The following is a 13533-nucleotide window of genomic DNA, read 5'->3' on the forward strand; positions in this document are numbered from 1 at the left end:
ACGCGAATACACACACGCTCTATAATACTGCATATTTTTACAGTTGATAGGATTCGATGGCAGAATTTTTCTTCAGAGTTTCTCCGCTTGTACGTTCTTACGCAAAATCTGCCCAGCTGAGGAATATGCAGCGTGCGAAAGTGACGAGTTTATTTTTAATTTTTTTTTTTCAAGTTATTCCGCTTTTTTTTTATGAGTATTTTATCATTAAAGCGAACTTTGGACTCGCGCACGCGGCCACGGTTTCTGTACCCCGGTGGTTTTAGGAGCTTAACGTCGCCGAGTAATTTGCATTATTGTATTATTCCGGGCAGTGGGAATCTCTCGGCTGGTCTCCGGTTTCGTACCCTGTGAAGGGTGATTACAAAATCCCAATCTATTTCACCGGGAAATGAAAGAGAGCAAGGTAGAGAGGAGGATGAAAATGAATTTCGGACTGCGAATGCGAGTATGCGAATAATATGCGCGGATTTTTTTTCGATTTTAGGGTCAGAAATCGGTACATTTTTTTCTGATTCTTATGAATTCTCATGTAATTTGAGTGATGTAATCGATAAGAAAAATTCCTAGCTCAATTTACTTAACGGATTCGAGTTCCTGAGGTCAAAATACATTAAAAAAGCTTCATACGATCGATCTTAAAAATACTTCATTTTTGGCCCAGAAATCGAAAAAATCCAAAGGGGTACCCCTTGGAGTTTTTTCGATTTTGGGGTCAAACATCGATATTTTTTTTTATCGGGTTTTGTATGTTATTCTTGTGTATTTTGGTCTCAGGAATCCGAATCCGCGAGTCAAATTGATCTGTTCCTCAAATTGATCGAGTGATCGCCAAATTTTTCGCTTTTGGTAAAATATTTTTTTTTTGTTGCAAAACTGCAAATTTCGATTCGGCAGACATTTGGCATGGGCGGAATAGCTGCTCCGCTCGACTCCGATACTTTTTTGTAATTTATCGAGGTTCCCCGTTCTACCTTATTTTTTTGTTTTCTCGGTTTAGTTTATTCTTTTTCCTCCGCGACTACGCGATTTATATACGGTATCTAGGTGAGCGGCACCAGAGCGGCTGTAACATCACCATCCCTTCCCTCTTTTCGCTCTGTCGTAGAATATTTTTGGCGGAACGTACTTCTGGCATACTTTTTTCCACAGCCGGAACAACGCCTCCGGCATTTGGTGGTTCAACGCGTAGGTATATAACGTACGTTACTACTGCTTTGAATACCTTTGTGCTCTCTTGTGGCGGATTGTGGTTGCGGCATTATTATTCTGCAGCGCAAATCAACCGGCTAAAGCTCGGAGCAGCTTTAATGTGGTTCAAATTTGACTAAACCTCGGATACGTTGTATCCACCACCAGTCGAAATATCATCCCTTCCGATATCCACCTATGATCTTTAAAATTTTCACCCTCTTTTATTTTCTGCTTTACGTACCCATCGTGTAAAATAGAAATGTTACCACACACATGGGAGACACGTGATACGCTGCACTTCAAAATGCGACTTCTATTTCGCATCCATCTACGAGATGAAACCTTTCTAATAATTCGAAACGAAGTGTGCGTATTCCGCACGTACGTACGTACCCTACGTGCATCGTAATAGTCGTGCAGAATATTTTCCCGTGGAAATTTTCGACTTCTCAACGTTATTCTTTTCATTTTTCCCGTGCGTGGATTTTTTTTTTTTTCCAAGTTTCGCTCGCTAATTCATTAACTGAAGGGTATCCGAAGGGTCGTTGAAATCGTTGGAAAGGGGGATGAAATAGAAATGGAAATTGAAGAACGGAGGTGACTGAATTTCCGACGCACGCATGGCGCGCTTTAAAGGGTTCGTGTCATTGTTCTTTCCTATTTTGTTTTATTCAAATTTTTTTTTTTTTTGCTTTTTCTTTTTTTTCCGTAACCATTCTTTGGCTTAGCTGCGGAACAAATCAAATACCGATTCAACGTTCGATTCGACACCCGTCAACCGTTCGTGCCAATTGACGGCCCGGCAACGAAACCAGAAAACAATCGTCGAGAGCCGCCCGACGTAAATACGTAACGTACTATACGTATAACGCAACGTAACGCTCGGCGCTGCGCCGTGCGACGTGAGCCGATATAATGGACAGCTATTTTGAATTCGCCACTCAACGCCAGTCACTCAATTGGATCGACGTAATTTCAGCGATGGAAATTTCGGAATCATACGAACGGAGCACGACGAGTATAGGAGTCGTGCGATCGACCGTGCGTGCTATCGCTTCCCACTCGTGAAACCCCTTCATTATCCTCCGTGTCGCTGCGCCGCGTTGTTCCGTTCTTTTCGTAAAACACGCGCCGACCCAAAGAAGTTACCGAGCGTAAAAAAGAAACGCGATCCCGATCCAGGGACCAGCGTCAGATCCCCCTCCCCCTCCGGTGAGAATATGTATATGTATACCGAGCACGCGACTCACGTTCTTCTATTTGGTCAGCGAGTCGTTTATCGTGCCGCGATACATCCGCTGGAATCTATTCCACTGGTGTGAATTTGTCTGATTTTACGGAGCGGTCGGTCCGTAGCTGTAGTTCGGCTCGTAGGACCCGTGGAAAATTGTCCGCACACATAAGCGGGAACGAACGTTACCAGTGCGGCAGCTTTACTATCGCGACGCCGTGGACGTTACGTACCAATATCGATGTGTACACCACGTAGAGAAGGTCGACGGCAAATTTATGACTCGAAATAAATTTAGTATCGGAAACTCGCAACTTGCACCTAAGAAGGTGAACGGTAATAAAAGTACCGTGAAATATGCCGCGACTATTCCATCGCACATACCCCTCCGCCCCTTATCTATTTCGCCCCGCTTTGTAGCCGCACCGGGGAAGCCTATTAAAATTTTTTTCCACTTTTATCTCCGTCACATTTCACACACGACGCCGACGTTGATTTTAAAGGATTACCTTCGACGAATATACTCGCGTACGATAAAGTGATTGAAAAAATTGCACGATTTGGGCAGAGAAACGAAATTTGATACGTTATGGTTGCGTTGTTATGTATTCTCATGCGCGCGATCATTTTATAGGGGTGTATAAAAAAGAGAGGGATATTTAGAAACACGTGTTAGGGGGTGGACAAATAGGAATCGTATCGTTGCGATGTTATTAGGTATGTGAAAATTTAGAAGATGATTTTGAACGACTTACCCTCGATAACGGGATGGCGTGGCTTATATGACATGTCTGAAATAAAAAATTGTTAGTATTAGTGAAATTAGTTATCGTGAGCTGGTACGAGCATATTAATGATATCACCACCGGAGTTACCACAATTCTCACCCACCAAATTATTACCTCAGCGAATTACGGTATTATTATCATTATCAAGCGTATCTAATAGGAACACGTGTATGAACGTGTATACACAGACATATATATGTACATTATTATACAGCCACCACCGACATGTATCACCCTCCGCCACGGTGCTAATGAGTTTCCATTTTTACTTTATCCTTCAGCTGATCCTTTTTATTCCATTTCTTTTTCCAACATTTTTCGTTATCATTCACCGCGACCAATTCCTTTAGATATATCTTCGTCTTAAACTCACAACAAAACTTGTCAGTTTTGAAATGGTGCAAATTCAAATATGGCGATAAAAAAATTGAAACAATTGTTAGCGTGCGTTCTGGATTGATTTCACGACCAACCATGAATAGCGCATGCTTCTACACCTGCATCCCACTCTGACACCAAACTGATCGATTTTTCATTTTTATTTTCGATCGATTCGACCGCCGCTTTACGTGCAACGACACGTACGACAAAAAACTTTGAGGATCAAAAAAAGTTCGAAACTTTTTATTTCGTTAGCATATTATGCACCGTGTTACACAGCCGATATACGTATATATGTATGTATGTATATATTCATCGTATGTAGAAATATAGGCCGCTCAGTCAATACAAAAGTTTTTACGACCCGCAAAACTTCACTTTGCGAAACGCGGAGCCGGTGTGGTTTTAGTTTCAGGCATCTGCATATTAATCTAAAGAATAGAAGTTACGTAGTTATACGTGTGTACGTGCAACGTTAGGTCTTAAGATCCAACGTGAATAAGCCACTCCGATCATTCCATTTAATTAGGCTTCCGCCGGTACGGCCGTGGTCGGAAGGCCTTTCGAGGTCGGGTTAGCGTGCCCGCTTTGATTTCGATCATAACTCAACGCTGTGACCTTTTTTCGCCAAGTCCTTGAGTTTTGTCCGTAGAAAAAAATCGTGACGATGATTCGAAGAAATTTTATGACACCAAAATGGAGGAAAATAAAAATTCCGAAGCCTGTCGTATACGAGCCGCGGGACAATTTCGAGAGAATTCAATAGACGGCGTTGAAATTCAGAGATTCAAAAATTCTCCAAGGGCAACGGGGAGGCGAGGAGAAACCCGCCCACGCGGGTTCATTGATTAATAAGCTTGCGGTATGTACGGAGAAAAAAAATTCAGAAAAAAAATCAGGCGTGAAAATGGGAGTAAAAAATGCGGGGAAAGGCGTGAAAAAAAGCGACGATGTATAGGCGATATTAATAATTCTTCGTCACGTCGAGTGGCAGGTGTTGCGACCGTTCGTTGTCCGGTGGTTTTCCGGAGGATTCGTCGATCCAGCCGGACCGCTCGGGCAGCTGGTTGACCCGTGGACACGGGAGGAATCGCAGGCGGGGCCCGAGGAACGCGGCGATTCGACGTTAGCGAAACTCCCAAGCTCGACGCTCGTCTTGTTAATGGACATTTCCGTCCGTCGGATAGGCGAAGAGCACCGCAAACTTCATAACCCCCGCCGCTCGTGTGTGTGTGTGCGCGCCGTTAAAGGTACGGGCGCGCGTAACGGCAGGAAACTTTGAATTTCGAACTAGTCGAAATAGCGTGTCTCGGCTAGGTACGGTATTATCAGTTAAAGATACGCCGCGGCGCGGGTGCAGTTTGCTCAAAGATCATCCCGAGGAGATCCGAGTACCTCGGGCGGTCTATGGGCTACAGTGGAGCTCAGAACTTCTGGTCTAATTAAAGCGTAATCAAAACCCGGACGAACCACTTTTCAATTAGATATAATTATCATAGCGTTGCAGGGGTTCTATAATATGAGCGCGAGGCGAAAACTGTGTTTACTTATTTTCATAATTTTTCTTATTTTTCCTTCTATTTTCTTCCTCTCGTAACGATTCCGATAAATTAACCAACGCGGATGAATTCTAATTACGTCGTTAGTTGTAAACGCGAATGTGTTATGAATGAATAATTTTAATAACAGTAATAACAATAATGAACATAATGGGGGTTGAAATTTTGCATTTCGAAGCTTTGATCCCCATTGAGGAGTCGGGGGCCTCTGGTCAGGGTTCGGGGGAGGGGGGCAGGAATGACGTGCAGATGCTACAAGGGCAAGAGGTCACGACCTGAAATCTGAGGGTAATTTCAACCACTCGCTCGACGGATACGTTCAATCCAACGATATGTATGCAACCCGTCTCCGTCGGAAGTTATACGCGCGCCAATATCGCACCAATACTTTGACCAAAATGGCCGACACACACGGTGGTGAACAGGTGATACCACTTTCGGAGAGTTTCGAACTCAACTGCGGAAGCGTACGTAGTTGGAAAAAAATGATGAAAAAAAAATGAAAACAACAACGAAAAATACAATTCACATCCGACAACGGTGTGCATAAGCAGTCCTACGAAAGAAATTAAAAATTTTTGAAATCAGTTCGATCGCGTTTTTCATAATTTTTTTCTATCGTTTTCGAGTTACGCCCCGACGGTTGTCGATGCGAAACGATTAAATTCTCGCGATATAATTGCGAATAGAAATCCATGAAAAATTATTCTACACTCCGGACAGAAAATTTTTAATTGCTTATTCATTCCGTTTCGATGAATTTCATCGGCGCGGTGATTACTCGCCTCCCGGGTAAAAAGAATGGGGAAGCATATAATTGGAAGGAAGAAATAAAGAAAGAAAGAAAAAGAAATACACGGTCCGACAAACCCGACAACGTCACAATACAATTTGTTCGCCATTTCCATGGGCATTTGTTACTGATATTGGCATCGTGGGAAGTAGCGATACGCACGGGTGCGGGTACCTCACGCATACTCGTACATACCTCCGTTCGCTTGTATGTATAAATATCGGCGATAGGTACGTGGAAAATTGTGGAGGTGGACAACCGAAGAAACCTACTAGAGCAGGCAGCTCTCCCGACAGCGGCTCACGACTCGGAATTTATTATTTCGGTGGGGCTGCGTGCGGCAAAACTACTTGCGAAGGGGTGCGATTGATTTTGGTAATATTTCAGGAAAACTTTGGACTACCCACCGCGAAAAATGAGGAAACTTCTACCTAGTTCCGACCTTTGACTTTTTCTCGCGCCAGTATTCCACCTCCTCTTTTTTTTTATTCCCTTCTTTCTCCCACTGCGAGGCGTGTGTGTATGCGTGTGTGTGTGTGTGTGTATGGAAAAATGTTCACCCACTTGGATCGACGACTGAATTTATTACGCGCGGAAGCTCGGAACTAGTGGCGACTGATAAATACAAGTTACTCGTACAGGGCACTCGATGAAACGATGCGGGATTACACTTAATTCCATTTATCGTCAAGAAGAACAAGAAGAAGAAGAAGACCCGCACTCGAGAAAAGAGAGACCGTAGAACTTCGAGTCGAGAACCCGCTGAATTGACGGAGTTAATTTTTTCCCCATTCACAACATCAATTTCAATGTTACGAGGACATCAACACACCAAGGAATGTCAAGTGGAATTTTTCATCTTCTTTTTCCCCTCGTAATCTCCAGTCCTCCGAAAAACTCGTCAGATCTTCGACAAATGCGGTAAAACTAAAGTAAATGATAAAGAAAACAAAAACAAAAACAGAAAAAAAAAAAAATAGGACGATAAAAATAGAAAAAAAGAAACGGGTTATCCGCCTCGAGTATCGCCGAGCGCGCCGAATCGCTGCGTCTGACCTAACGCGGGGTTCTACTACTGCAGTGGAATACGAGGCCAATTTCCGACGAGTCCGCGAGGCCGCGATGCGCGTCGAAGAAGCGAACGAAAAAGGGGCGAACGAAAACACTCGCGAGTCTCGGAGCCTTGTAGCTGTATAAAGGTATATTAATATGCTGGTAATATCGCTTAACGACAAAGAGGCGAGAGGTAAACGACGGAATACTGCAGTGTGGCTGTTGCTCGGTAGGAGAGGCGAGGGGAACACGGCTGAGGTCGCTAAGCCCCCTTAAAGTATTGTCTCCGGTATACCGGTATATCCGTACACGGTTAATTCGTAGGAAGATGTGGGTAATATTATACGGAGGTATATCTCTTCCAGTGGTAATTCCGTATTCAGGTGAAATTGCGTTATTAGCGTACGTATATCGCTTGCTACAGCGATGATAATAACAATGATAATAATAATTCATACGAGCAACGGAAGCGGCCCTCTCTAAGGCGGTGGATGGGGTTGTATCGCCTACCGCTAATTGTAAGCTCACCGCGCTAGAAAAGCTACCGAGCTTAACGGTCCGCAAGAAATTTTCAAAAAAAACCTTACGACAAGCGTGCGACTCGTTGTCAGCCACTCTCGCTTTTCGAACACTTTAACCGCCGGTTGAATCGCACCAGCAACCGAAGAAAGCGATTCCGCCACATATTATTCAACCTCTTTTTCGCATTTCCGTAAATCTTCGTATCATTGAGATACACGGGTAATCACGTAATAGGTGTCCGCGCACGTCGCGCGTAACGTACAACGTACGCAAATTACACCGTAGTGGGGAGGGGTGGGGGAGGGGGGGGGGGGGGGGGAGATATCGGGGTGTGATCGTTGGTAACGGGAGCAGAAAGGAATAAATCTGAGATAAAGTTTAACCGGAGAGTTTCGGAGTTAACGGTCGGAATTTCAGACTCGTCGAAACTCGAGTCTCGATAAGTTTGAGCGGCTAACGAGGTTCGGCTCACATATCTGTGTATTTTATTACTATTGTTACTCTTTCGATTTCACTCGTTTTTTCATCGCGATCCCCGACAGGTCAGCGAAAACTGTGAAACCGTGACTAGTTTATCTACAATGCACAGTCGAAGAATAACTAGACAAGAAAAAAAAAAAAATAGAAAAAAAAGAAAATAGATTCATCGACCTAATAATTTTTGACTTTCGAAGCGCGTTCTAAATGAAAAAATAAAAATCGACGCTTGTACATTCGGTTTTAGCACGATGTAAAGTCCGGTAGCTCTGGCTAATGTTAGACTAGAGACGGGGAGATGGTAGTAAAATAAAAAGAAACGAAGAGGGTGGGCAGGTAGCGTGACGTCAGCAGCTAGGAGCTTAAGGGATGGTTTTGCATGTAAGACACGTACACGTATCCGCCTTTATGAGCGCGCCTTGCCGTCCTGCACCCCGATGCCACCGTAGGTAGGTATACATCGTTCGGCGTGCCGCTGTACTGCAGATCCAGGAAGCCCGGCTATGTCCTCGTTCGAAGCGAGCCTCCGGAATCCATTGAGATTGGGGATACCTCCGATCATATTAAACACCGGATCAGCGCTAGAACGCCCTGCGATATTTCCGATCAGCTGTCTCCGCGTATCCGGGACAAAAAAAAATTTCACGCAATTTCTGATTTTCAACGAGACATACGTCGTTCGCGTTTCGCGTCGCGCACGTGGATCCTTTTGCCGTTTTTACATGAGTCGATGAGAAAGAAAAAAAAAAAAAAAAATTGCCGAACGAGAATCGAACGTGTATTATGCGGGAATCAACTTCCGGATATTATTTTCATACAATTTCCGGTTGAACAATGGGAATATAATATGCTGAGAAGTAATTTTTTTTTTTTTTTTTTTTGTTGTTCTCTTGCGGGATAGAATTTATATCTAGGCTGTAGATTATAACGCGAACATCACGTGTCGTGATTTCTCGTTATAAGTTTGAATAAGAATTTACAAACTTCTTCGGAAGCGTTCTGATAAAGATTCTCTTCGGATTAGAAGGAAAATCTTCGATCAAATTATCAAACCGGAAATTGCTGATAATATAAAGTTTCCCGCAGATCGCTGCCCGCGCACCGAACACCTCCAGAGTTCGTCCTTTTCTTTCTTTCCTTTTCCCTCGTTTCAGCATACGACCAAAGACAATATTATGGGTGTACAAATATTACTCCGTCAATTAAGTGCAATCTGGGTACCGACGATGTTTACCGCTCGAAGAATGCAATCCTAAAGAAACAAAGTCTCCGTGTCAATTGGGACGAATTTGGCTCTATTCTTTCATCTTATTTGTTTGTCCGTGTTGTTTACCGTTTAGTTTCAGCCGCGGTTCCGAGTGTCGCAGAATTTGAAATTTCGACAGATATTCGCCCGGGACATTTTCGTGCCAAGAACCGAGTCAACCGGAGTTTTGGCGTACGTACTCGGTACCAATACGCGCACACATTTCCGTCCTTACCTCAGCCAAAAATAAACTCCCGCCGATGTCGTGTGTACGTGTACACGTTACACATATATTTCGTGGGATCATAGTGGGATCTCCCCTCGCGTTCCCTGCTATTTTTTTTCATTGAGAAAAAGGTGAAATGGAATACAAATTTAACAAGCCGGAGGGTTCATTCAAACTCCGCCAGTTACGCGAGAGAGTATATAACGATTTCGCGGTACGTATCGTCATTAAATTCTGCGCTCGAGAGAAAAAAAAAAAAAAAAATGAGAGAAAAGAAAAACCTGGAGATAAAAAAAAAAAAAGAAGTTCGCGAAAAAGTAATAATATTCGTTTTCAAAAGGGAAAGAGTTTTTTCTTCCCTGCGGAGCGCCGCTCGCCGAATTCGGAAAATCACGTATCTATCTATAAAATAAGTTTTCGCGTAACGTTCGCACGATTCAAAAAACTTTTTCAAATTCTTTGTCCCTTTAACGTACAAACAAAATGTGGGCAAACATCTTTCGACGAATAAAAACGGATCCAGACGATCTGCAGGGGGAGATCTATTGGTGGAAAAAAAAAACAAAAAATAACGCCAACAAAAAAGGTATGGACCTGCTTGAGACGATTTTATCGCAAACACAACCGGGCGCGGGGGAGAGCGAGGTGGAGCTGTACTTTTTTCCCTTTTTCGCGTCTTTTCTCATAGAATAAGGTGCGGAGAATTTGCCGGCGGGGTAGGAGGAAGAAATAAGGGCTGAAGTGAACGGGAAGTAAGAGAGGCAGGAGCCGAGCGAGGGAGAAAAAGAAGCCCCATCGAAGGCTGGGGTAAGCGGGATTTATCGATGTTAGACTTATTAACTCCGGAGTGGAGTTAACATTAATCTTAAAGCCAAGTTGCTCGAAGGCGCGCTCCAAAGACGAAGAGAGTTGGCGTGGTGTCGGCAGATTGACATTCCCTTCTCTATTTTTCCCTTTTTTTTTTCTTTCCATTTTATTTGTACTTTCCTCTGTTTACTTCAACCCCGACTGCGAGGGGTGTCGGAGACGCTGCCTCCGCTTCTCATCGGTGCAGAATTTATTTTATTTACTTATTTATTCATCGAGTGCTTCGTTTTTTATCGCGAAACTTTATCCCGCGACGTTCGAAAATCTTCGTTGAAGAAAATAAAAAAATAATTCGAAAGACGTCCGTGTCACGATTTCTTTTTTATAACAACGTCTTCGATAAGCGGAGGAGATTCTCGCGGCATAACGAGTGTCCCGCGATGCGGCGGGTCAGACTTTTTCGAATCACACAACTGCCGCGAAGCACGATCGGTTGGAATAACTTTGCAAAAAGGATTGACGGTAAAAATTTAATATCCCCCAACAAAGGTGATTATTGAAAGTATAATAGAGATTTAACGAGCGCGAGGAAGCCGCCCACGCGAAACTTATGTTGTAAGTATAACCAACAGCTGCGTGGGTATAAACCATGAACACGGGGAGACCTATTTAGGCTCAAGTTGCCAACTGAGAAAATGGTGCACGTCTTACACACGTACCTCCGCGTACAGCATCTACATACGCCCGTGTATATTATACACAAAGCTGTACACAGAAGCAGCTTACCGTCGGTAACGTAACGTAACGTAACGTAACGTAACGTAACGTACCTTCGCTCGACCTTCGCCGGGGCGTTTCAGTTTCGGTTTGGGAACGATAAACCCGTCACGTAGGAACTATAAACAACCATATTCTCCGTGACGTCGTCGTTGTCGTCCTCCCGAGCCGCTTTAGTCGCCACGATTTATTCGCGGATTCCCAGCTCTTTTTTCTCCCATATTCTTCCCAGCCTCCTTCGTTTCTCCACCCCTACCCCCGGCACGTACCGTGTCTTCGTTTCCCTCTTTCAAAATCGACCGATAGCAGAAATAACGTATTAAGAAAAACCGAACGAATTGAGAGGAGACAAAACGGACGAGCGTAGGAGAAATTTTGATCGACGTACTTCGTGTTTGGTCGTCTAACGCGATCGACCGCGATCCATCTTTTACTTTACAACAATTTATTTCATTTGGGTACGTTTTTTGAATTTTTATTACCAACTGCGGATAGCTCGGTCGTGTCAGTCGGCGTTGAGGGGAAATGAAATCACGTTTCTGAAAATCCACATGGAAAATCTGGGACGCGGCGGTACGTACAGGGAAATTCGTACGTACACCTAGGTATACATATACATACGTACGTATATATACATACCGAGCAGGGAAACCGGTAAATGTATTGTCGACGGACAATGCCACGGCTGATTGCGGGCGGTCAGGCGAAAACTTGACCCGAAAATAAACTGAATCGCTCAAATGCTGTCCAACGTCGGCAAATGCAGCCACTCGGAATGCTCAACAGGGTTCCGAGGTTCCGCATCCCCCGTACCATTCACCCTCGACTGTAACAGCAACTCTCTCCCGGCGGTATAGATGCAGTCCTACCACCGCCACCGCCACCGCCACGACTATGACTATGTTCTATAATATAAACCCCCCCTTTCTACCATTGTTGAATCAAGTGCTCGACTCCCGCTCGAAATATCTGCATCTATTTTCAGCCGTTCTCATATCCCGGTGGAAGTGCATTTGGCCTTGGTGGGATTCTTTTTTCCCCTATTTTCACTCTCTACTCTTTTTTTTTTCCCCGTCGCGGAAAAAGCTCGGAAGTCGGCGTCGCCGTTCGATTTTTTATTTCAAACTCTGACCCCCACTTGAACGACCAATTTCGCCGCGCGAACTCCCCCCGTATTTCGTCATTAACGATCGACCGCTTGTAATTAACTATCGAGACGCGAAATCATCGCCGCGAACTCGGGTGTAAAAAAATGTAACCTAACGATTTCAGCTATCATGTCGTTCACCTTGAGGGTAGACGAATTGATTTTGGGATAGATCAACCCTGATTCCCTCGATTTTGTCCCCCACCTTTTTTAGTATTCATTTGCAAATAAAAGAAAAACAAAAAGAAAGAAAAATGTCTCGTACCTCTTTCGGATGTAAATCGCCGTCGAAAAATGATTGAATGTATTTTTTGGAGCGTTATGATTTTCAAACAAAGGATGATGCCTTCTTTTTGTGCGCGCTACCCTCCACAGCCGGAGAAAGAGAGAGAAATGTCTAAATGGTCGATATAACGGCGAATATTAAAACGCTCGACTCCGAAGGGATGATGTGGTGACGGGAATGATAAAAAGAAAGAAAAACTGAAATCAAGATGGAAAGAAGAGAAAAAGAAAATCGACAAAACTGCGAAATAAAAATATCCGCAAAATTGAAGGATTACCGACGCTTGTTCGCATCTTCATTCGTATCGTTTCTGTCGTGGCAATATTTGTTTGCGGCGAAGATCAACGTTAGCCGGCGAGTGCGCGGGGTTAGTTTTCACTCGCGCGACACCGTAGGGTTTGAATTTTATGTACTCACGTACCGCGGTGGTTTGTTGCACGTGCCGTTGGATGTACTATAAGTTTCCACGTCTACCTTTATACCTATGTACAGTTGTTATATCGAAGTGACGAAATTTTCCGCCTTTCGCCGCCGCGGCCGCATCTCGGCCCACCGCCGTACAACGTACTCGAATTCGACCCGCACGCGCGCCGTTCGCGGTGAAAATTTATCTGTAAAATCTAACCGGGGTAAAAAGAGTTGCGAACAGGTAGCTTGGATCATCGACTTTCAAATTAGGCGTTACATCGCAGTGAGATATCGTTCCCCGTCAAATTCCCAGGGGCGCGGTCACGTACCGTAAGACGCGTTTGGGATTTACTCGAGAATTCGGAGCCGCGGGAACGAAGTAAAAAGAAAACGAAATATACGAGGGGGTGGGGAGGGGGGTTAGCGGAGCTCGAGGCCTAAGGGCGAGTCCGTCGCGGAGAAGAGAAGAAGGACATGTAAAAAAAAAAAAAAAATGAAATGGAAAAAAATGGAAAAAAAATAAAAAAACGTTCGAATTTCAAATCAGCACGCGGGGCGTTCATCAAAATTCAGTCTCTTTGTATTTATGGACGACAACCGGGGTGCCGCGGGACTCTTGAAATCAGACACTTTATATT

At 44.1% G+C, this 13533-nt stretch overlaps 1 protein-coding gene across 10 annotated transcripts in view; it reads right to left on the bottom strand.

Moving 5' to 3' along the window:
• Positions 1-13533, bottom strand: part of LOC105684182 (agrin-like) — a 237606-nt gene that overhangs the window by 129225 nt on the left and 94848 nt on the right. For 9 of the 10 annotated variants that reach the window (XM_025746565.2, XM_025746566.2, XM_048648845.1 and 6 more), the window contains one exon: positions 3181-3216. The exons of the other annotated variant lie outside the window; for it this stretch is intronic. In XM_025746565.2, coding sequence (XP_025602350.2) covers positions 3181-3216 — 36 coding nt within the window. The remainder of the gene's footprint in view (positions 1-3180; positions 3217-13533) is intronic. 10 annotated transcript variants of the gene reach the window in all.

This window comes from Athalia rosae, chromosome 1 (genome assembly GCF_917208135.1).
Source record: "Athalia rosae chromosome 1, iyAthRosa1.1, whole genome shotgun sequence".
Classification (NCBI taxonomy): domain Eukaryota; kingdom Metazoa; phylum Arthropoda; class Insecta; order Hymenoptera; family Athaliidae; genus Athalia; species Athalia rosae.